This window comes from Neoarius graeffei, chromosome 8, assembly GCF_027579695.1.
Source record: "Neoarius graeffei isolate fNeoGra1 chromosome 8, fNeoGra1.pri, whole genome shotgun sequence".
Classification (NCBI taxonomy): Eukaryota; Metazoa; Chordata; class Actinopteri; order Siluriformes; family Ariidae; genus Neoarius; species Neoarius graeffei.
The window spans coordinates 93,434,230-93,456,878 of record NC_083576.1 but is presented as its reverse complement, the minus strand read 5'-3'; the positions used below and the strand labels follow the sequence as shown (position 1 = coordinate 93,456,878).

At 43.4% G+C, this 22,649-nt stretch overlaps 2 protein-coding genes across 2 annotated transcripts in view; one reads left to right on the top strand and one right to left on the bottom strand.

Moving 5' to 3' along the window:
* adat1 (adenosine deaminase tRNA specific 1) overlaps nt 1-12,730 on the top strand; it is a 42,244-nt gene extending 29,514 nt beyond the window's left edge. The window contains exons 4-9 of the mRNA XM_060928516.1: nt 6,226-6,356; nt 6,588-7,125; nt 7,894-8,042; nt 8,194-8,293; nt 8,383-8,469; nt 11,580-12,730. Coding sequence (XP_060784499.1) covers nt 6,226-6,356; nt 6,588-7,125; nt 7,894-8,042; nt 8,194-8,293; nt 8,383-8,469; nt 11,580-11,712 — 1,138 coding nt within the window. The 3' untranslated portion in view covers nt 11,713-12,730. The remainder of the gene's footprint in view (nt 1-6,225; nt 6,357-6,587; nt 7,126-7,893; nt 8,043-8,193; nt 8,294-8,382; nt 8,470-11,579) is intronic.
* On the bottom strand, nt 12,126-22,267 carry gabarapl2 (GABA(A) receptor-associated protein like 2). Its single transcript, XM_060928517.1, has 4 exons — nt 22,038-22,267; nt 20,136-20,191; nt 12,882-13,054; nt 12,126-12,550 (listed from the first exon to the last, which is right to left on the bottom strand). The coding sequence occupies exons 1-4, from the start codon at nt 22,069-22,071 to the stop codon at nt 12,460-12,462; spliced, it is 354 nt and encodes a 117-aa protein (XP_060784500.1). The 5' UTR covers nt 22,072-22,267; the 3' UTR covers nt 12,126-12,459.
* Nucleotides 22,268-22,649: the final 382 nt, after the last annotated feature.

Genomic DNA, 22,649 nt, shown 5'->3' with positions numbered 1-22,649 from the left:
GCGCGTAGCACCGAGATTGAGTGGAATAACTGTTGTATTCTATCCACATTCACTGGATTTTGAGAAACAGAGCATTTTTATTTTTTGCAAATTTGATAAATAAAAACTTTATACAAAACATCCGACAGAATCATTTCTGCTTAGAATGTAAACAAACCGGCAAAATGACAGGAGCAAGTTGTGAAAAATGCGATAATAATAATTTTTGAAAAATAAAAAAAAGAGATGTTCTTACCATCAAATACTTTTATTCCATATTTTGCTACTGTTTTTGTATTTTTATCATGCTCCGCCATTTTGTTTTCCCTACTCGCGGCATATGAGCTGATATCCTAGTAGTACAGTAGCCAATCAGAGCGCACGATTTCTCATATCCAGTGAATGTGGATAGAATAAATAAATATATTCAGGATAATCCAAAAGCAGTTGATGATGGTACAGCAGTACACGAAATTAAACTGAGAAATCTACCAGGATTATAAACAAAAGAAACAGAGTATTTGGGATGGTCCGGTTTCAGTTTGGGACGGCTGACCCGAACCCCCTTTCCACCAATGCGTACCAGGTGCTAGTTCTGAGCTGGTGTTAGTGCCAGTTTGGAGTTGGTTCAACTTGTGAATCATGGAAGAACCGGTCTGCTTTCCCGTGGGCGAGAGATCCACGTCATTATGTCACTGTGTAGGTCTTGGTCTTCCAAGCCGCTAACCCCACTGCTACTGCAGCTAGCACCAAGCACAGTGATGACAATGACAGACTACAGCGTCTCTTTTTCTTCTTCTTCTCTGAATTAATCAGACTAGACACTATACTAGCTATGGATTTTAAAAATGGCAGTTGCAAAGTTCTATCTGGTGGTTATGATAACCCCGCAGGTGGCACGGTGGTGTAGTGGTTAGCGCTGTCGCCTCACAGCAAGAAGGTCCTGGGTTCGAGCCCCGTGGCCGGCGAGGGCCTTTCTGTGCGGAGTTTGCATGTTCTCTCCGTGTCCGTGTGGGTTTCCTCCGGGTGCTCCGGTTTCCCCCACAGTCCAAAGACATGCAGGTTAGGTTAACTGGTGACTCTAAATTGATCGTAGGTGTGAATGTGAGTGTGAATGGTTGTCTGTGTCTATGTGTCAGCCCTGTGATGACCTGGCAACTTGTCCAGGGTGAACCCCGCCTTTCGCCCATAGTCAGCTGGGATAGGCTCCAGCTTGCCTGCGACCCTGTAGAACAGGATAAAGCGGCTACAGATAATGAGATGAGATGATAACCCCGCCCCATCCCCTGATGTAAGCGGTTCTTGGTATGAGACCAGCAAAGAGTTGGTGCCAGTCAAGAAATCGTTTTCCTGTCCAAGAGCCACTTCTTTAGTTTTTAAAACATGAAGAACCGGTTTGAGGTTAGGCACCGGCCCCGAACCGGCCCTCGACCTGCCTTGGTGGAAAAGGGGTAAGAGAGTTCTGGGTGGTTCTGAGAGGGTTCTGGGTGGTTCTTGGAGCCATTATGCACTGTGTGTGTGGTGAGTTGCAGTACCTTCGTGCATTTTTCCAAACCTCTAAACTGTGTTCTTCTGGCAATAACATTGGGAATGAATTTTAATGAAAACGGTCATTCCATGTCAATTCACACAAATGCCCAAAACCTCCCCAGTGACACCTCTTCAATTTGCCTTATTTTTATTTTCTTAGTGCCTTATGATGTCAAATGAAAGAATCCAACATTTTAGCTTCCTAGCTCAAACATTTTTTGAGTTATGGCCCTTCAAAGTTTGGGTGCCATGCCCACTTTTGGGGTCCGGGAATTGCGCACTTAATTTGCAAGCATTTTTGGAGGCCCATATCTTTTGTTCTAAGGGGGATATAGACCTGTAAATTGCTATATCTATGTATTCTGGCCCTGTCTATCAGATTCTGCACCTAAAAATAGCACAGGTTTACTAACTTTAGAGATATTAATCCCTTAAAAGTGGATTTTTTAATGACACAATTTTTTTGACATTTTAGGGGTCCATATTTTGGAAAGTTTTTATGTTGGTAGGGTTTAAACTGATTTATCATCATATTTGGGAACTCTACTGTGTACTTAGAGAGTTTCAGGGCACTCAGAGCTTTGGTGGGGGTACAGGAGGGCCCCAAATATGGCTTCGGGACAAAATTACCATTTGGTATGCCCTACTTCAGGCCATTAGTTGGCCATGTGGGCACATGATGACTGGAATGAGCCTTTAACCCTATCAACAGACACCTTTTATCAAACATTTAAGCCAATAAAAGCTTTGATTATCCAACTCCTTCAATATAAACTAAGCATTTGTATATGGTACTATTTTTGCATATTTTCTGAAAAATCCTAAGTCCGGAAAGTAGGTCAACTGTTGTTTTGACTGCCTATTCATGTTTAAGGTAGTAAAAGCACACCCATATAGTGATTTTAATCTATGGGAAGATTATTTATACCCAATACCCCATTAGTTATATTGACAATTACAAGGGATAAACCCTTTCCCGGCTGTTTCACGATGCCGTTTTTTTTTTTTTTACATTTGACACCTTTCCCTGTATCCAACCAAACTCTGACCACTATACACTTAATAGTTAAATGCATCTTTCAAACAGGAAAGGGAAAGATACAAGGGGATGATCCCAAGAAAAACATCCTGGTTGCTTTACTACATTTGTTCTGACATCCGATCTGGAAGTTAAACCTAGACTCATCAGGTTTTGTTTTTTTTTTCAAGAAAAGGGGAAGGGGCCCCTAGCCACTCATGTGGGGAAAATTAGCATATCATTAGTAAAAAAGGGAAATTAACCTAGTTAACCCTAACTAACCCTGACCCTAGTTTTTATTGGCTTAAAAGTTTGATAAAAGGTGTCTGTTGATAGGGTTAAAGGTTCATTCCAGTCATCATGTGCCCACATGGCCAACTAATGGCCTGAAGTAGGGCGCACCAAATGGTAATTTTGTCCCGAAGCCATATTTGGGGCCCTCCTGTACCCCCACCAAAGCTCTGAGTGCCCTGAAACTCTCTAAGTACACAGTAGAGTTCCCAAATATGATGATAAATCAGTTGAAACCCCATTAACATAAAAACTTTCCAAGATATGGACCCCTAAAATGTCAAAAAAAAATTTGTGTCATTAAAAAAATCCACTTTTAAGGGGTTAATATCTCTAAAGTTAGTAAACTTGTGCTATTTTTAGGTGCAGAATCAGATAGACAGGGCCAGAATACATAGATATAGCAATTTATAGGTCTATATTCCCCTTAGAACAAAAGATATGGGCCTCCAAAAATGCTTGCAAATTAAGTGCGCAATTCCCGGACCCCAAAAGTGGGCATGGCACCCAAACTTTGAAGGGCCAAAATTCAAAAACCGTTCCAGCTAGGAAGCTAAAATCTTGGATTCTTTCTTTTGACATCATAAGGCACTAATAAAATACAACCCTGATTCCAAAAAAGTTGGGACAAAGTACAAATTGTAAATCAAAACGCAATGCAATAATTTACAAATCTCAAAAACTGATATTGTATTCACAATAGAACATAGACAACATATCAAATGTCGAAAGTGAGACATTTCGAAATTTCATGCCAAATATTGGCTCATTTGAAATTTCATGACAGCAACACATCTCAAAAAAGTTGGGACAGGGGCAATAAGAGGCTGGAAAAGTTAAAGGGACAAAAAAGGAACAGCTGGAGGACCAAATTGCAACTCATTAGGTCAATTGGCAATAGGTCATTAACATGACTGGGTATAAAAAGAGCATCTTGGAGTGGCAGCGGCTCTCAGAAGTAAAGATGGGAAGAGGATCACCAATCCCCCTAATTCTGCGCCGACAAATAGTGGAGCAATATCAGAAAGGAGTTCGACAGTGTAAAATTGCAAAGAGTTTGAACATATCATCATCTACAGTGCATAATATCATCAAAAGATTCAGAGAATCTGGAAGAATCTCTGTGCGTAAGGGTCAAGGCCGGAAAACCATACAGGGTGCCCGTGATCTTCGGGCCCTTAGACGGCACTGCATCACATACAGGCATGCTTCTGTATTGGAAATCACAAAATGGGCTCAGGAATATTTCCAGAGAACATTATCTGCGAACACAATTCACCGTGCCATCCGCCGTCGCCAGCTAAAACTCTGTAGTTCAAAGAAGAAGCCGTATCTAAACACGATCCAGAAGTGCAGACGTCTTCTCTGGGCCAAGGCTCATTTAAAATGGACTGTGGCAAAGTGGAAAACTGTTCTGTGGTCAGACGAATCAAAATTTGAAGTTCTTTATGGAAATCAGGGACGCCGTGTCATTCGGACTAAAGAGGAGAAGGACGACCCGAGTTGTTATCAGCGCTCAGTTCAGAAGCCTGCATCTCTGATGGTATGGGGTTGCATTAGTGCGTGTGGCATGGGCAGCTTACACATCTGGAAAGACACCATCAATGCTGAAAGGTATATCCAGGTTCTAGAGCAACATATGCTCCCATCCAGACGACGTCTCTTTCAGGGAAGACCTTGCATTTTCCAACATGACAATGCCAAACCACATACTGCATCAATTACAGCATCATGGCTGCGTAGAAGAAGGGTCCGGGTACTGAACTGGCCAGCCTGCAGTCCAGATCTTTCACCCATAGAAAACATTTGGCGCATCATAAAATGGAAGATACGACAAAAAAGACCTAAGACAGTTGAGCAACTAGAATCCTACATTAGACAAGAATGGGTTAACATTCCTATCCCTAAACTTGAGCAACTTGTCTCCTCAGTCCCCAGACGTTTACAGACTGTTGTAAAGAGAAAAGGGGATGTCTCACAGTGGGAAACATGGCCTTGTCCCAACTTTTTTGAGATGTGTTGTTGTCATGAAATTTAAAATCACCTAATTTTTCTCTTTAAATGACACATTTTCTCAGTTTAAACATTTGATATGTCATCTATGTTCTATTCTGAATAAAATATGGAATTTTGAAACTTCCACATCATTGCATTCCATTTTTATTTACAATTTGTACTTTGTCCCAACTTTTTTGGAATTGGGGTTGTAAATATCAGGCAAATTGAAGAGGTGTCACTGGGGAGGGTGTGTGAATTGACATGGAATGACCCAAAATACTAGTGTTTTGGACACGCCCACTTCCTTCTCCATGATTTGCATAATCCAGTCTTTTGTCTGTGTGTTTTGTCTCATTCTGTGTGTTTGTGTAGAAAGTGAGGTGTTTACAGTGAGGTGGATAAACTCTCTTAAATGAGGATCAGGATGTACTGTGTGTGTGTGTGTGTGTGTGTGTGTGTGTGTGTGTGTGTGTGTGTGTGTGTGTGTGTGTGAGAGACAACTTGTATAGCACATTTAACAATAGACGTTGCCAAAAAGCAGCTTGACAAAAAAATAGAAATTTTAAACATATGAAATTTATCCCTGATGATCGAGTCTGAGGTGATGAAAAAACTTGAGGAAAAACTCACTTGAGTGTAAAACTGTTCATGACAACTGCAGTCCTAAAGTTATCATGGTGATTGTCGTCCTAAACCATCAGAGCAAAACCGTAAGTGTCCAGAGTGTCTTCAAAGTGTGTCTGTAGTCTGTCCACGGGGGGCCGTCCTCCACAGGAGCAATGTGATGAGACTCCAGCTAGAAGTAGGGCATCAGGATGGATCAGGCAGGTCTGAGGAACAGGAGAGGTTCAGCACCACACACAAGCTCTAATGCTGGAGTTGTGGGATTGCTAACTCCACCCCGGCATCCAGACTTTCCCCTACAGAAATTACACTGCCCTCACTCTCACTAACCCCCTCTAAAGTCTGGATGCGTACCTTTAGAGCTGCAGTCATCTCCTTCAGAGAGCTAACTAATATACACTTATCACAGATAAAACTGTCACTAACGATGGAGGACGACTGACTAAACATCCTGCACTCAGCACACTGAACAAGCTGAACGTGTGCTGTGATAAATGATTTACGGGCCCCAGTTGAAGATTTATTGATCTTAAGGCAGATCGGATGTGGATGGCTTCCTATTGCAGTCTTTGGACGGAAAAAAGGCGTTATTTGAGAAAAGGAAAATGCAGCAGAATGGAAAGTGAAAAATACAGCAAAAATAAAAGGACAGTAGAAAGTAGAATTACTGATGAGAAACAGATAAAAGGGTGCAGTTTTAAATGCAAATAATTCGTAAACAGGAAGTACATCACCGAGTGTCAGTGATGGACAATGTGTGTGTGTGTGTGTGTGTGTGTGTGTAGGTACCTGATGGAGCAGCTGGGTGTGGTGATGGGAGGTGGTCACAGCTCTGTGTTCTGTCGTGCTGATCAGACGGGGAAGTGGAGGATTCGTCCTGACGTCTCCTTCCTGTTCTTCTGCAGTCACACGCCATGTAAACACACACACACACATCTTATACACACACTTCAAACACACACACAACCATGTCACACACATACACTCATCCATACACTCATCAAACGCAAACACACGTACTTAAACATACCTCACTTATTCATGTCTCACACACAGCTTTAGCGTTTCCATGATTACCGTGATCATGTGCTCACACTTTTGAGGACATTATTTTTTTAATCTTATGTTTTCCCACACCTCTGTCCAGGTGGAGACGCCTCCATCATCCCCATGACGGAGAGCCAGGCTCAGCCGTGCCCACCAGTCCCACGAGTCAGTCACGAGCCGGAGCAGCGAGACAGGAAGCGGTGCGCTGAGAGTGAGACAGGTGGAGTGAAGAAACGTGTCAGAGTGGACGGACAGCAGGATGCTGGTGATGATCCCTGCAGTGTCAAGGGTGGAGAGGAGAACCGAGCGGGTGTAGATTTGGGAAGTGAGTGTGAGGTGAGCTCAGGTGAGCAGGTGTGTGATGTGCACCGCACCGGGGCGAAGTGTGTTCCCGGGGCACCGAGTGACCCACACGGTCCGGGGCTGGACTTCCACACGGTGGGCACTCTGCGGGTGAAACCGGGCCGCGGAGAACCCACGCTCTCACTCTCCTGCAGCGACAAACTGAGCCGCTGGTGCATCCTCGGCTTCCAGGGGGCGCTGCTGAGCCACTTCTTACAGGAGGGCGTGTACTTCAGTGCCGTGGTGGTGGGGAAGTGTCCTTACAGCCCATATGCCCTCCACCGGGCCATCAGCAGGTCACTGCACACCTTCTGCACAGTTATTACACATTATTACAGTCAGGTCAGTTTTATTTGTATCACACTTTTAACAACAGACACAAAGCAGCGTCACAGAAAATAATACATTTTAAATTGGGGTCAATAATCACTCCGAGGTCTTTTACTGCTGCACGTGAAGAAACAGAAAGGCCATCCAGAGTTACTGTGGAATCAGAAAACTTACTTCTAGCTGCATGTGGTCCGAGTACAAGTACTTCAGTCTTGTCAGAGTTAAGCAGAAGGAAGTTAATAAGCATCCAGTGTCTAATGTCCTTCACACATTCCTCAATTCTATTAAGCTGGTGTCTCTCATCTGGTTTTGCAGAAACATAAAACTATGTGTCATCATCATAACAGGGGAAACTAATACAATGTTTACGAATAATATCACCCAGAGGGAACATATATAAAGAAAAAAGCAGTGGACCCAAGACAGAACCTTGTGGAACACCAAACTTTACCTCAGTATGTCTAGAAAAATCACCATTTACATCAACATACTGATAGCGATCAGTTAAATAAGAGCTGAATAAATTACACACCTTTCTAATGGTTATTACGCATTACTGCACATCACCGTTACATTATTACACCGTATTATTGCCCATATTTTCACGTTCAGTTTAAAAATCACAGTCACTTTGAGTAAATCCCTTTAATCATAAATGTATTTTGTTTGTATTTTTTCAGTGTGTTCTATCTCTCTCCCTCTCTCTCTGTCTCCCTCCCTCTCTCTCCCTCCAGATGTGCGAGTGTGACGGATCTGCCAGATGGATTCTCTCCACACACTCCTGAGCTCCTGCAGTCCAGTGTGGAGTTCACACACGGCCGCACACACACACTGCAATCCCATGATGCCTCACAGCAGGGCCGTGTGGTGCCATGTGGAGCCGGTGAGTGTAGTATGTGAACCATGCTCACTCTCTCTCTCTCACACACACACACACACACACACACACACACACACACACACACACACACACACACACACATCACAGCTGTGTGAGGACTGACCCTGTGCATGTGTGTGTGTGTGTGTTTCAGCCATAAGCTGGTGTAGTGTCTCCTCTCAGCCTCTGGACGTCACTGCTAACGGCTACAAGCAGGGCGTGACAAAGAAATCTCTGGGAACGCCCCAGGCTCGGTGAACACCTGCTTATGAGAATATATTTCTTCTGTGCTCATTTGCATATTTTCTCACTTGCATATTTCTCTCCTTCTCTTGTTAAACAGATCGTTAATCAGTAAGGTGGAGCTTTTTCACTCCTTCCTTAAGTTGCTGGAGTTAACAGATGACTCCGAGCTTCCTGCCTCCCTCAGGTGAGCACCTCCAAGCCCCACCCCACATACTCGCATCACTTCCGGTCAGTTCAGCACGGCGTGATAGTGCAGTGTACAGCCTGTTAGCTCATGTGGTTAGCGTGTATGTTTAGTGTGCATGGGGTAGAATGTCAGCTCATTCTTTTGACTCGTTGACTCCGCCCCATCCATGCCCATCATGTGCCTGTAGCTCCACCTCCTAATGACCAGGATGGTTTTAGAAAACCCAGGAAGGCGTGGAAGTTTAGAGCATTTTTTGATTATCCAGGAGCATAAAATAAAGTTTAAGCCTTGAAATCCCAGGGCCGAGGAATATTTAAATCAAACAGACCATAACAAGAACATCAAATAATAAAACCTGTGATATCAGCTGATAAATAATGATGTTGTAGAAGGTTTTGATCTAGCAAAGGACAGACCAAGTCAGATCAAATCAGTCTCTTCCAAATCTGCCCTGAGAAACACCATCGGACTGTTTATACGATCAGTGTGTGTGTGTGTGTGTGTGTGTGCGAGAGAGAGAGAGAGAGAGAGATTGGGATAATCAGATTTCAAATCTCCAGGTGGAAGAAGAGAACCCAGTGTACTTAATAAAAAAAATCTCTTGCCTTCCATATGAGATCCCACACGAGCCCCTAATAAACTGTTGGGTTTTGATCTGTCCGTACCGAAGGAGGTCAGATTGACAAAGTATGATGTCGGAATGTAAACCTCCGCCACTTACCTCAGAGATTCTACCTGGCGGATCGATCCGGGAGCAAACAGTCACTGACACACACACAGCTGCTCAGAGACTTTTCTCAGTTTATTGTCAGACAAATATGAGTGTATAGCCACATTCGGGAGTGTGCTGTAGCTCTGTGATTGGATGATGATTTAATTGATGAAGCCAAGTTATCGATGTATAACGTAAACGGGTGATGAAGCATTACATCACTGGTTTAGACGACACTACTGTATGAAAGAAGAGAGACATTATGTACATTACATCACCTGTCAGGATCATAGTCTCAGGAAAAGAAGAAAGACATTACTGATCAGCATGACCTTCATTAAGCAGAGAGCAGAGTGTGCGAGCGAAGATAAATCTCAAGGATTTAATGAACCAAAACAAGGAGCACTCAGAACAGCGTGTTCCAGTTTCAAGCCAGACAAATATTTTTATCAGTCAGCATCCAGCGTCATCCCCAGCGACATTCTCTGTCTGTAAAGGCAGCTCATTTTTATTCATATGAATTCATTTTAAATACTTTATTTGTTTTGTTTGTTTGTTTGTTTAGGTAGGGTTGACCCCCCCCACACACACACGCTGTTCTGCACTGAATTCTGCCACATTTTTTTTTTAATGAGCACCAATGGGGGCGGAGTTAAAGGCCCTCGGAGTGTGTCTATAACATGACTGACAGGAAGGATGGAAAGCGAGAGACTGATTTAGTGAGATCACAGAGCAATCAACATGGTGGAAGCCCCACCCTTTAATAAAAAGAGCCAATCACCTTGTTAGTGCAGTTGAGGTCGGAAGTTTACATACACCCATCATGGACGTGAACGTGATGGGAATATCAGGCTTTCAGTGATTTCACTGAACTGTTCTTTTTCTGTGGCAGAATTATTGTACAACAGACATCTTTGATAGAAAAAAAAACCACATTTGGTGCACAAGTTTTAATTTATTTTTGGTTTTCTGAATTCAACACGGGCAAAAAATTACACACACAGCCACCTAATATTAGGTTAAATGTCTCTTAGTGAGTTTCTCTGTCACTAGATGCTTCTGTTGGCCGTCAGCAAGCTTCTGTCAGAGTTCTGGTTGGATATTTCTCCTCTCTTCTCAGCAGAATTAGTAGAGTTTAATTAAATGTGTGTATTTTCTGGCACAGACCTGATGGACCTGGCAAATACCGTCCACATATTTTCGACAGGATTGAGGTCAGAGCTTGTTTTAAGTTTCATGTTCATGACTTCACCCATTTTGTACAATGCATCAGTTCCCCTGGCAGCAGAACAGCCCCAGAGCCTGATGCTACCACCACCATGCTTCACAGTTAGTACAGTGTTCCTCTGTACCTCTGGTGATTGTGGCCAAACAACTCCATCTTCGTCTCATCTGACCATAAAACATTCCTCAACAGAAGGTATGGATTTTGGAGCAGGAGCTTCTTTCTTGAACAGCAGCCTCTCAGTCCATGGTGATATAAAACTCTCTGGACTGTAGTCAGTGTTCCAGAAGCTTTCAGTTCATGGCAGACCTGTGCTTTGGTGATTCCTGGGTTGTTCCTGACCAGCAGAACCAATTTCCTCGCAGCTGAAGGGGACAGTTTGGATCTTCTTCCAGTAAACTGGCTTCATCTCCCAATAACTTGTACTGATGATGTTGGAATCTGCAGTTGTTTCGAAATGAATCCAAGAGACATTCCTGAGTGTAAATCCTCCTTCTCAGATCTGCACTGAGCTCCTGGGACTCTCCTACTGTTCTGTGTGTTGCTCAATCCAATGAGCATCAGTCAAACCCTTTTTCTACCAACTCTGCTCAATCATCATCACGAACAGGAAGTTAAGAGGTTTTGGCCTTGGCAAGTTAAAAGACCTTTTTGAATTTTCAGCTCCACTGAATTCAGGGTGTGTGTGTGTAATTTTGACCCTGTGTTGATTTCAGAAAATAAATTAAACTTGTGCAACAAATTCTTTATTTTTTTCTATTAAACATTTGTTGTATTCACTCTGCTACAGAAAAAGAACAGTTCAGTGAAATGACCGAAAGTCCGATATTCCCATCAGGTTCACGTCCCTGTATGTAAACTTCTGACAGAATGGTGAGAGTGTGTGGAAAAGCTCAGCCAATCAGATACTGACAGCACTGAGCGAAGGATATGATTCAAATTGAGCAAAGTGCTCCGAGTGTGTGTTGTGTAACAGGAGATGATGCCTTTGGTTAATATTATTTTGCCCTTTCCATGTGTGCAACCATGAACCAGATGTTTTTGATTCTTTAACACACACACACACACACACAGGAAATTAAAAAGAGACCATAAAGGGACAGAACTAAATCCAAGGACCAATCCCTTCCTGTTTATCTCTAATACGCACCACATGTGTGTGTGTTGCAGGGGAAAAGATCTGAATTCATACTGGGACTATAAAGTAGCGGCGGATGAATACCAGAAGGCGTGGACCGCACTACGCACTCAAGTGTTCACTCTGTGGCCTCAAAGCCCTCGACATCTGCTGCACTTCACCTGACACACACACACGGTGTGTGATATAGTACCAGTTCTCAGCTTAAAAACTCCAGAATGTTTTTGAAGAACCAGTGGTGTTGGTGGTGTGGATGTTACTTCGTCTCCATGACGACAGCTCACCATTAAAACAGTGTGAACATTTTGGAACTGGTAAACATTGCATTGTTAAAAAAAAGGGGGAGTGGTTAATATTAAAATGGTGTATTGTGCATTTGGACACACCCACATTTTATGATGTCTCAGTTCTGCTTTTAAACTGAGGAAATGATAAACTTTCAGGAAAAAAGAAAAAGTTTGCAGGTTTTCTGAACAGCACCAGTGTGTCTGTGTCAGTGGATGAGGTCAGAGGTCATGACCCCCTTCCCTGCTGGCAGTGTGGTGTTCAATGAACTGCAAGAGACAAACAAAAAAAAATTCCTGTTCCTGTTTTTATTGGTTCGGTCTTCCAGCTACCTTACCGTTTACATCACGCTCTTGAATACAGATAATATATATTTATTTATACAGGGGTCAATAAAATTAAACGTCTAAAAGTGATTAATATTCATTAAGATCATAATAATGTAGATCGTCATGGCAGCACCTCTGATTACATCATCATCCTCATCATCATCTCCTCCTCACTCACACAGATATGTTAATGCTACCACAGTCGGGACACACACACACACACACACACACACTCGCACAATTTATTCATTATTAATCAAACACACTCATCCAGAAGAAAACAGAAGTGGGCGGGACTTTAAAATCCAAACGTGTTCTCTCCGCTGTAGGCCACGTACAGGAAGCCGTCCTCGTCCTTCTCCTTCTCGTATAGCTGTCCCATAGTCAGACTGCGCGCGCACACATACACATTATAGTTATAGTGATATATCACAGTGTGTGTATCAGAGAAACCAAAAATGCTTAACAGATTTCCATTTATTTTTACATAACATTTGCATATTTAAACGTGAATATTTAACATGCCATAATGTTTTTTGTTACTTTAATAAACCTGTTTTTCTAAACGACTCGTGTGTCGCTTGGAGCTCTGAATGAACACTTGATTTTATTTTAATTTTTTTTAATTACGTACTAATTTTTTAATTAAATCCAGAGCTACTCGTTTTGCTCGGGAGACTCAGGTGAGGGGACGTGGACGTGTTACACACACACACACACCTGCTCTGTGGGACGGTTTTGTCCACAAACAGGAAGATGGCTTTCTCCGAAGGCAGCTGGATGCGTTTCCTGATGATCCACATGAACTGAGCCACAGTGATGTCTGATGGCACCAAGTACTTACGCTTATCGATGTCCACTATCTGAGAACCTGACACCTTCTCCACGATCACCTACACACACACACACACACACAAAAAAATATTGTCCCAACATCCTGTTCAAGAGGACACAAGACAGAACTGTCTCTCTGACCAAAGCATGAGACGTGAGACAGACATCTCTATTTTGTACATGTGAGCACAGACCACCATGGTTGCCATGGTTACACTAAACTCACTAACAGGTCGCTATCTAACGGGATCAGTGGTTAGTCACTGATCGATTGACGGCCTGTAATGATGTCAGACTAGAAGACGGTTCTCGTGAGCAGACTGAAGAGATGACAGAGAACACGAAGTAAAGACTAATACATCAAGTTCTCAGCCCTCCTTCCTGTCTAATGTTCATCGTAGAAACCGTGAATCATTTCCACGCAGCCGATATCTGCTGCTCAAACTTTCAGGACACAAACAGCTCTTAATTAGTCTAATTGTCATTAACATTAATATAATTTGTAAAGGTGTTAGATCTACCCGGTACTTACAAACGTGCAGATCTACTGACCCCACATTTAATGTTTCTCTTTTAGTTGAAAAAGCACCAAAAAGTATTTTTGACCATTTTCGGTCACCATAGACGTCGCCAGACCCATTTTAGGGTAGCTCCAGCCACCCTATCTTATGGCAAAGCCACCCTATATTTTTTGCCCTTTTTTAAATTATTTATATTTTTTTTTCCCCCCCAAAAAAAACAAAGGCAGTAAAGCACTGAACATGCGCCATCAAGAACGCAAGTTAATCCGAACAACAGTTTCTGCTTGCTTATTTATTGTTTAATGCAATATTATTAATATCGTTATGATTCCTCCTCATTGGCTCTGTGTCAAGCGTCACGTCGAGTGGTAGGCTAGTAGGACTTAAAAAACTACGCGGGCATTCTGCAGCAGGCGCGGTGCGGGCTTCCATTGAGTTGGGTTTGCAGAGAGTCAGAATTCTATGCTTTCATTTGCAGACACACACGGTGAGATTGTAATTTGATGTCAGTGGTTTGCATTTGCTTAACTTTACCTAGGCTATATTGAGTCTTCTGTAGAATGTTTACATGATGATTTGTGAAGCACTTGCCCTCTTCAGTTTGCGCAGGAATGCATGACACCTACCATTGTTTTTTTCACATTTTTGTAGTTTAGCTGGTGAAGTTGCTTCAGCAAGCAATTAAATGATGAAAGCAATTTTAAAATAGAATAGAAATGGTGGGAAGTGTGTCCCCAAGGTGTGATGCTCTTAAAATAATGAATTGATTGACAGCCTTAGTAGGTGCTCTGAAAAATGTTCGGCGCGCGCTGCGCGCGCACAATACCTTTAATCCTCTGGGTGCTAAGCTACCCCTGTCTCTCAAACCTAGTGACGTCCCTGTCGGTCACTGAACTTGAGATGTGAGCTTGCGATCGTTAGCTATATCTGTGTGAGATGTTAGTGAAGCAGAACACACACTGCTGAGATTTAATTTTACATTAATGAACTCAAAACCTTCTTTATTTTACCATGACAGGAAGCGAGGATGCTGCGTCAGCTCATCCATCACACTGAGACGAGATTATTAGTGCGAGACGTGGGGAAGGGGGCGGGGCTTCTCGGGGATCAGTTCAAAACACTTGCTGTCAGTCATTCCAAACTGATATTCTGTTTTTATTGAGGTGGAAAATAAAAGACGGTGTTTTGGCGTATGTTAAAACTCGTCGCAGTGTATGACGTTAAAATGTGGAGCGATGACAAAATATGAAAAAGGAAATTTTTAACTTCCTGTGAAGAAATAAACTGCAGCAGAGTTGTGACCAAAACAATAAGAGCTTTATGGATGCGAGCTTGAACTTGATCTTGTTTGTTACTGTAAAACTGTTCACTGAGCTGAACGAGCGAGCGCTTCCGCTTCGTCCTGAACGGCTGAAACGAGGTTTTGGGGAAGTGCATTCCTCCACGTGTGGGGATGAAAGGAGAGCTGGGTTTCTTTTCCCTCTCCTGCATCCTTGCTCTCTCTCTCTCTGAAGACTCATTCAGGTGTTGTATTGCAGCAGGGGAATGTGAGGGGTTTTTTTTCCCTACTTCATTCACATCAGATTCGCCAGCTGAAGCCTGATATTTAACTTTTATTATGAAACAATGGTGATGTTCCACACCACATTCCTGCTGCATGACTGCGAATCATTGCGCTTTTGTGTGCTTTATGTATTTTTTAGTTTTAATGACTCCCTTGTTTGTTTGTTTTTTAAGCGTAGCTGTGACTAAGGCGTTTCAGACGGCAGCGTTACACATCGACATAACACCACCATACACTCACTTCTGGTTCCATTTCGGGTGACTCAAATTCTGGGTTTCCCAGTGTGGAAGAGATGGAAGAGCAGGAGTGGAACCCAGTGTGGTCTTCTGTTGCATGCTGAGATGCTTTTCTGCTCACCACGGTTGTAAAGAGTGATTATATGAGTTACTATATCCTCCCAATCTGTCCATTTCCCTCTGACCCTCTCTTATCAACACGGCGTTTGTTTCCACCCACAGAACTGTCGCTCACTCACTCAGTGTTTTTTGTTTTCTGCACCATTCTGTGTAAACTCTAGAGACTGTTGTGTGTGAAAACCCCAGGAGATCAGCAGCTTCTGAAATACTCAAACCAGTCCATCTGGATCAAACCAACACCCAGACCACAGTGAGAGAAAGTCACACTGTGAGATCACAATGTTTCCCGTTCTGATGTTTGAACATTGTGAACATTAACTGAAGCTCCTGATTTGTATCTGAGGGATTTGATGTGGAGGGATCGGCTGATTACAGAACTGCAGAAAACAGCAGGTGGGTGTAGGGGTGTTCCTAATAAAATGGCTAGCTGGGGAGTGTACACTGCGTGCTACAGCAGCAGTGACCACGATGGCGACTGTTTAAAGATAAACATCTCAACGCGTTAAAGATCTTTATACTGAGAGTGTGCACATGCATGTTATTGGGCTGAAGCAGGATTTCCTGGTTATGTCGGATAATTTTCTGTAAATCTTTAACCAGCTGAGGTTTAAACCTGGAGATTTTTGTGTCGCGTGAGAAGGAAGCTGCCTGAATACTGACACTAAACACACAAATGAAATGTCTGATTCTCTCTGGATTTGTTTCTCTCAGTGTTATCCATGCAAATGAGGGCAGACAAATTAATATTCATCTTATTTATTTAAATATTTTATGAATGTGAGCGAATCTGTCACATGCCACGGCCCTGATTTGGAGATTAGTGTGAACAAGTGGAAATTCCATTCCATTCCATTCCATTCCACGCGTTTATCAGATGCTCTTATCCAGAGTGACGTACACCACACCCAGAGCAGCCTGGGGGGCCTTGCTCAAGTAGTCTGGCTAACGCGACAAAGCTCTACGAGCTATTGGTCTGGCCAAGATATTCAGCCCAACCGTTTCCCAGAGCCCGTGGTTGACCTGCCTCCCTGAAATGCCTCAGTTTGCTACTGGTCGAAGCCAGAAAAGGCTGTGACGAAGCTTAAACCAATCACATCACTCTTTCCTCTGACGTATGCGACGCGACGGGGCTAACTGGTAGATTAAACTCTTACCGAAGCCGGTCGGGAGCAAGGCGAAAACGTCCTTCCTTTCAATAAATACCTCCAGGGCTGCTCTTTGCTCCTTTTTCAATGAGAACTTCCCGTTGAATGCTTTCAATACAGCATCTATGCGTAATAGATGCGGAAGCGTGAATGAAGCGCTTCCGGCATAGATTCTGTAAACAATTATGGCTTCCGGTCGCAGTTCTACTACGTCAGTGCCTTGAACACGCCTCTACCCAGGGCCGTTGGAGATGCTCAAAGCTGATTGGTTCCCGATTTTTCCGGAGCTTGGAAATGCTGGAGATAGCTTGCCTGGCCAGACTAAGCTCGCATTAGGCCCTCGTGTTGCGTCACGCTTAGGATGGGCGGGCCCAGGCTATTGCTCAAGGGCACTTCAGCCATTCCTGCTGGTCCAGGGAATTGAACCGGTGACCTTTTGGTCCTAAAGCTGCTTCTCAAGTCATTAGGCCATGGCTTCCCCATGGAAATGGAAATGTGGGAAACGTTCATCAGTGCTAGAAACACTGCTGCTGAAGTTCTGGGATGGACCGCACCTCGTTGTGGAGATGTGGAGTAAACGACGTTCTGAAGCAGAAAGCCGTGTCTTTCCTGCTGTCTGACGAATCTGTGTGTTTTTGTGTGGTTTATTATTTTCACATCAGAAGGATCTTCAATAAGTAAAAAAAACGTGTTAAAATCTTAAGTGAATGACAAAAATACTAAAACGTACAGCGTGACAAGTCGGCATCAAGAGCCAACAAGTAGTTCCTTCTAGGGATGTCCCGATCAGGTTTTTTTGCCCTCCGATCCGATACCGATCATTTGATTTTGAGTATCTGCCGATACCGAGTCCCGATCCGATACTTCTTATAATCCATAAAAAATAATAAAGACGAGGAAAGAAATGGATCCAGGATGTTCCTCATTTTTTATTTAACACCTTATTTTAACATCCAACAACTCCGTTAGCAAACAGAGCACTTACGTGAGGCAGTTTGAACAATAAATAACAAATTAAAAAAATAACCTTAAAATACCTGGCAGGAATGTAAACAAATAAAAAAAATAAAGTGCCACAGTGCCGGTAATTTGCTTTTAAGAACGCATCTCACAGTGGTGTACAGTAATTTCAATTAAGGAAATGAACATTTTTCTTGTTGAAAACAAGCATTTCTACCCTTTCAGGTTTGAGCCCGTTTCTTTTGTCATCCAACGAAAAAAAAAATGATCTCATGCTTTGCTTTCCGCTTCGAACTGCTTCCGTGTTCAACTTTGCCGGCAACAGGCAGCCAATAACCAATAGCGTCTCCGCTACAAAGTGACGTCATGCCGCACGCGTTGATGTTGCTGTGTTGAGACAAGAGGTCTGGTCTCACTCTGTGCCAACGCATAGCTATTGATGTGTTAAAAATGAGAATACATTATATAGATATATATCCGATCCCTGATCGGGAGGCAATGCCCGATTCCGATCGAGTCTGAAACCATGTGATCGGGCCCGATTTCCGATCACGTGATCGGATCGGGACATCCCTAGTTCCTTCTACTTCATTTTTAGGCAAAATGTGTGTGAAGTTCACTGGCGAGATCTCACAGCGCTCACACTCGTCTTCTGCGCCACAAAAACAGTGACTGGGGCCCTAAAAACTGGAGCCCTATTCAGATGGGATTAAATCTACACACAGTTCTGGGGTCAGTTCTTATTTTACAGAAGTGACTTTATTTCCATCTGGATCAGCCGTGTCAGTGTTTCTCTCCTGCTGTTTATCACCAAACTCAGCGCTCATCTGATCACATTAGATCGGAAACAGGTCTGTGATTTTCTACACAGATCGGACCTCGCGCTGGGGGAAAAAACAAAAATGTCTGACTGCTGCGATTTGTTTTACTCCATTTCATCTCTAAGTTTCTTTGAATAGGAACAGTAATGTGAGAACACACTTGGCAGTACACCTGGTTCTGATTCTGATTCTGATGACATGAATAATTCTTAGATTTGTCTCCTGACAGCACTGACATCCTGAACATTGGGGAAGTAAAAGCAATACAAACACAATGGCAGGTTTAACATCAGGGCCGGACTGAAAGAAATAGATCAGGTGAAAGTTTTCTTTTATTTCCATGATGAACACACAATAGGAAATGCCCTATCGTCTATCCACCCCCACACACACACTTCTATTCTTACACGAACCTGCTGGAACAGAACTGCGTCACCACTGATCAGGGAAAAACAACCCAAACTAGTTACGGCTGCATTTTTAAAAAATCGTCCACAGGTTCTATTCCAGTTTCTATACCAGTTTACCCTTTTCAATTTCTCTAAACCATGACACGCTGGGGTTGTTTCCATGTGATTAACTCCATCACAGTGTGAGGGATCAACAAAACCCAGAACTGCGCTTGTTTCACACAACATTAAATATAACTATAAACAGATAAAATCTCTGACTTGCTGTTCTTTAATAAATAAGAGTTGAATTGTTTTGGCGTACTGATGAGGTGTAAGAGGAATAGAACACTTTAGAGAGACTCGGGGTGGACGTGTAAGTCCACCATCACATCACAGCCTCACTTTAAAAATAAAAAACTTCTCTTATTTTTTCCCCTGAACATTCTCATGATGATGGAAACCTTCCTTTAAGGTTTTGCTCCATGTTCCTCACACGACTGCATCACGCAGCTTTCCCAGGCGCACGTTCAGGCTCTGAGTTTCCTGCTCTTCCACATTCTGAAGGCGTTCCTTCTACTGGAATCAGATCTGGTGAATGAGAAGGTCACTAAAGAACACTGACCTCATCAGTATGTCCATGAAACCAGTCCAAGACGACTTTTGTTGGAAGTAGACATTAGAAGATGAAAACTGTGGCCATGATGAATGAGATGCACATGATCAGGAGCAACACTTGAAAACAACACTGTGGCATTCAAGCCATGATTGAGTGATTGGTATTAATGACCCATAACATGCCAAAAAAAACATTCCCCACATCACTACACCACCTCCACCAGCCTGGACAGGTTGGGTCCATGGATTCATGTTGTTGGTACCAAATTCTGACCCTCAGCAGAAATCCAGACCCAGACCAGGCTACAGTTCTCAGGTCTTCACCCGCCCAGTTTTGGTGACTCTGTGCCTACAGCAGCCTCAGCTTTCTGTTCTTGGCTGACAGAAGAGGAACCTGCCATGGTTTTCTGGTCTTGTAGCCCATCCGCTTTGACGTGCTACAAGACTGAGATGCTTTTTTGCTCACCACCACTGTACAGAGTGGTGATCTGAGTCACTCTAGCCTTTCTATCAGCTCCCAGCAGTCTGATCAGTCTCCTTCTCCAACCTGCTCTTTGCCTGACTGACCCAATTCTCAACCCGTCCTCTCGTTACACCTGCAGCTCTCCAACACCTGAATCTTTCTTCTTTCTCTTTCGTTTATCTTTCTTTACTCAGCTTTATTTTCCTGGATGTGTTCTCTTTGCAGGTCATGACTTTTTATAATTTTGCTGATGGGATTTTACCTCAGTGTGTGTGTGTGTGTGCGTGTGTGTGTGTTACTCACAGGAACCCTGTCGGGGTATTTGTTTCGGATCTTGGCCGATTCCAGACACCGGTGCTCTGTGGAAGGAGAACATCAGAACAATCAGAGCCACAACGAACTGTTTTACACCACACTGTGCTGAGTTCTCGACTCTGATTGGTCAGAAGGTGTTGATTAATCCTCTATAACAGCGGCTCTGACTGGAGTGCAGGTTTATATTAATGCGCTCACTCTGATACGTGAGCTCGTTCACAGAGGCGTGTCCAGCAGACGCTCCACTGATAATAAACAGATTAATATAATCATCGACAAGGTGACATTTTCTTAAAGTAAGGAGAAACGTGTGTGTATATATTGTTTCTGTAAGGAGTCTCCAGTGTGAGTGTTGTGTAACAGTCAGAGGTGAAGCTGTGAGTTTGTTTTTGGACACTTTCAGGACAGAGGAGTTTACACTTCTCTACAGTTTCTCAGGAACACGATGAGCGAGAGAGACTGGTGAGGGAACGTGTGTTTATAGTTGCTATAATGCAAGTGAGAACAGGAGCGAACCTGTTTTGGAATAAAACACCCGGGGACATGCTGTAAGAGAAAAATAATAACCTGTAGGTTGGGAACAGTAACTCTGCTTCATCAAACCAGGCCATCATTGATTATTTTCCTCTATCAGCACACCCCATCCTGTTCTGTTGAGTCATTCGGTTAATTTTTCTCCTTTCTAAAGGGGAAGTGCTGCATTTTATCAACACTGAAAGAAAGCCATTACAGCTCTCAGCTGAAACGCTGCATTATTAAACTCCACACTGTACAGCTGATCGATTTCTCCATCTCCTGCTGTGTAGATGGAGACTCAGGATCAGAGCCAGGAGTGGCCCGGGTGGGCATTGGAGTGGGCAACATCATCTCCAACAACTAATACCACAGGAGACTTGGAGATGAGATGAGAACATGTAAGAGCAGAGGAAGTGCTCGGGAACAATAATTTAGTTAAATCACAAATTAAAGATCAAATATGGGATAAATTCTGTTTATACGTCAAATCTCAAAGCTGTTTTTAGATTATTTTTCTAATCTCATCTCATCTCATTACCTGTAGCTGCTTTATCCTGTTCTACAGGGTTGCAGGCGAGCTGGATCCTATCCCAGCTGACTACGGGCGAAAGGCGGGGTTCACCCTGGACAAGTCGCCAGGTCATCACAGGGCTGACACATAGACACAGACAACCATTCACACTCACATTCACACCTACGCTCAATTTAGAGTCACCACTTAACCTAACCTGCATGTCTTTGGACTGTGGGGGAAACCGGAGCACCCGGAGGAAACCCACGCGGACACGGGGAGAACATGCAAACTCCACACAGAAAGGCCCTCGCCGGCCCCGGGGCTCGAACCCGGACCTTCTTGCTGTGAGGTGACAGCGCTAACCACTACACCACCGTGCCACCCCTATTTTTCTTATCTCGTTAATTTAAGAGAATCGTTCATAATATGTTCTGAAAAATAATCATCAAAATATTGTAAATTATTATTATTATTATTATTATTATTATGAAGCAGAGTAATGAAGAACGAGGAGATAAATACGTTAAATAAAAATGTATTAAAGTAATATTTATTGGTAATTTATCTATTATTTATATTTTCATTAATATGTATTGATATTACCCTGTAGAACAGGATAGAGCGGCTAGAGATAATGAGATGAGGTGAGATGTATTTATAAAATAAAAATGCTATGATAAGATAAATGATGATGATGATGAAGGCTGAGGAGAGTAAACAGGAAGCTGAATGGCCACGGTGCGGAGGGACAGCGCGCGGGAGCCTGACTGGCGGTGTTGATGAGGAAAAAGCGAAAAGGTGTCGCGGTAGCAGAGAGACAGACAGACAGAGAGAGAGACAGACAGAGAGACAGACATTACCGAGGGAGTGATCTTCCTTAAACATCCATTTCATGTTTGCAGCTTCCACTCCGCCTCCACAGCGTAAACCCGATATTAAAGCGAGGAGAGGAGAGAGTAAAGTTGAGCAGATTCTCAAAAAAAGGAAGAATTCTGAAATGAAAAGAACAACAACAACAATGCCGAAACCAAAACGTCACTAATGTTGTTAGCTTCGCTCGGCTAGCAGTCAGAACTGCGCATGCGCACCAGGGACGGCCCAGAGGGAATGACGTTATTTGAGCGACTCCATTTCCTGCCAGCGTTGGAGGGAGAGGGAGAGAGAGAGAGAGAGGAGGGGAGGAGGGGGGGGATACACAGAGAGAGAGAGAGGGGGATACACACAGAGAGAGGGGGGGATACAGAGAGAGAGGGGGGGATACACACAGGGGGGGGATACACAGAGAGAGAGAGGGGGGGATACACAGAGAGAGAGGGGGGATACAGAGAGAGAGGGGGGGATACACAGAGAGAGAGAGGGGGGGATACACAGAGAGAGAGAGGGGGGGATACACAGAGAGAGAGGGGGGGATACACACAGAGAGGGGGGGATACACAGAGAGAGAGAGGGGGGATACACAGAGAGAGGGGGGG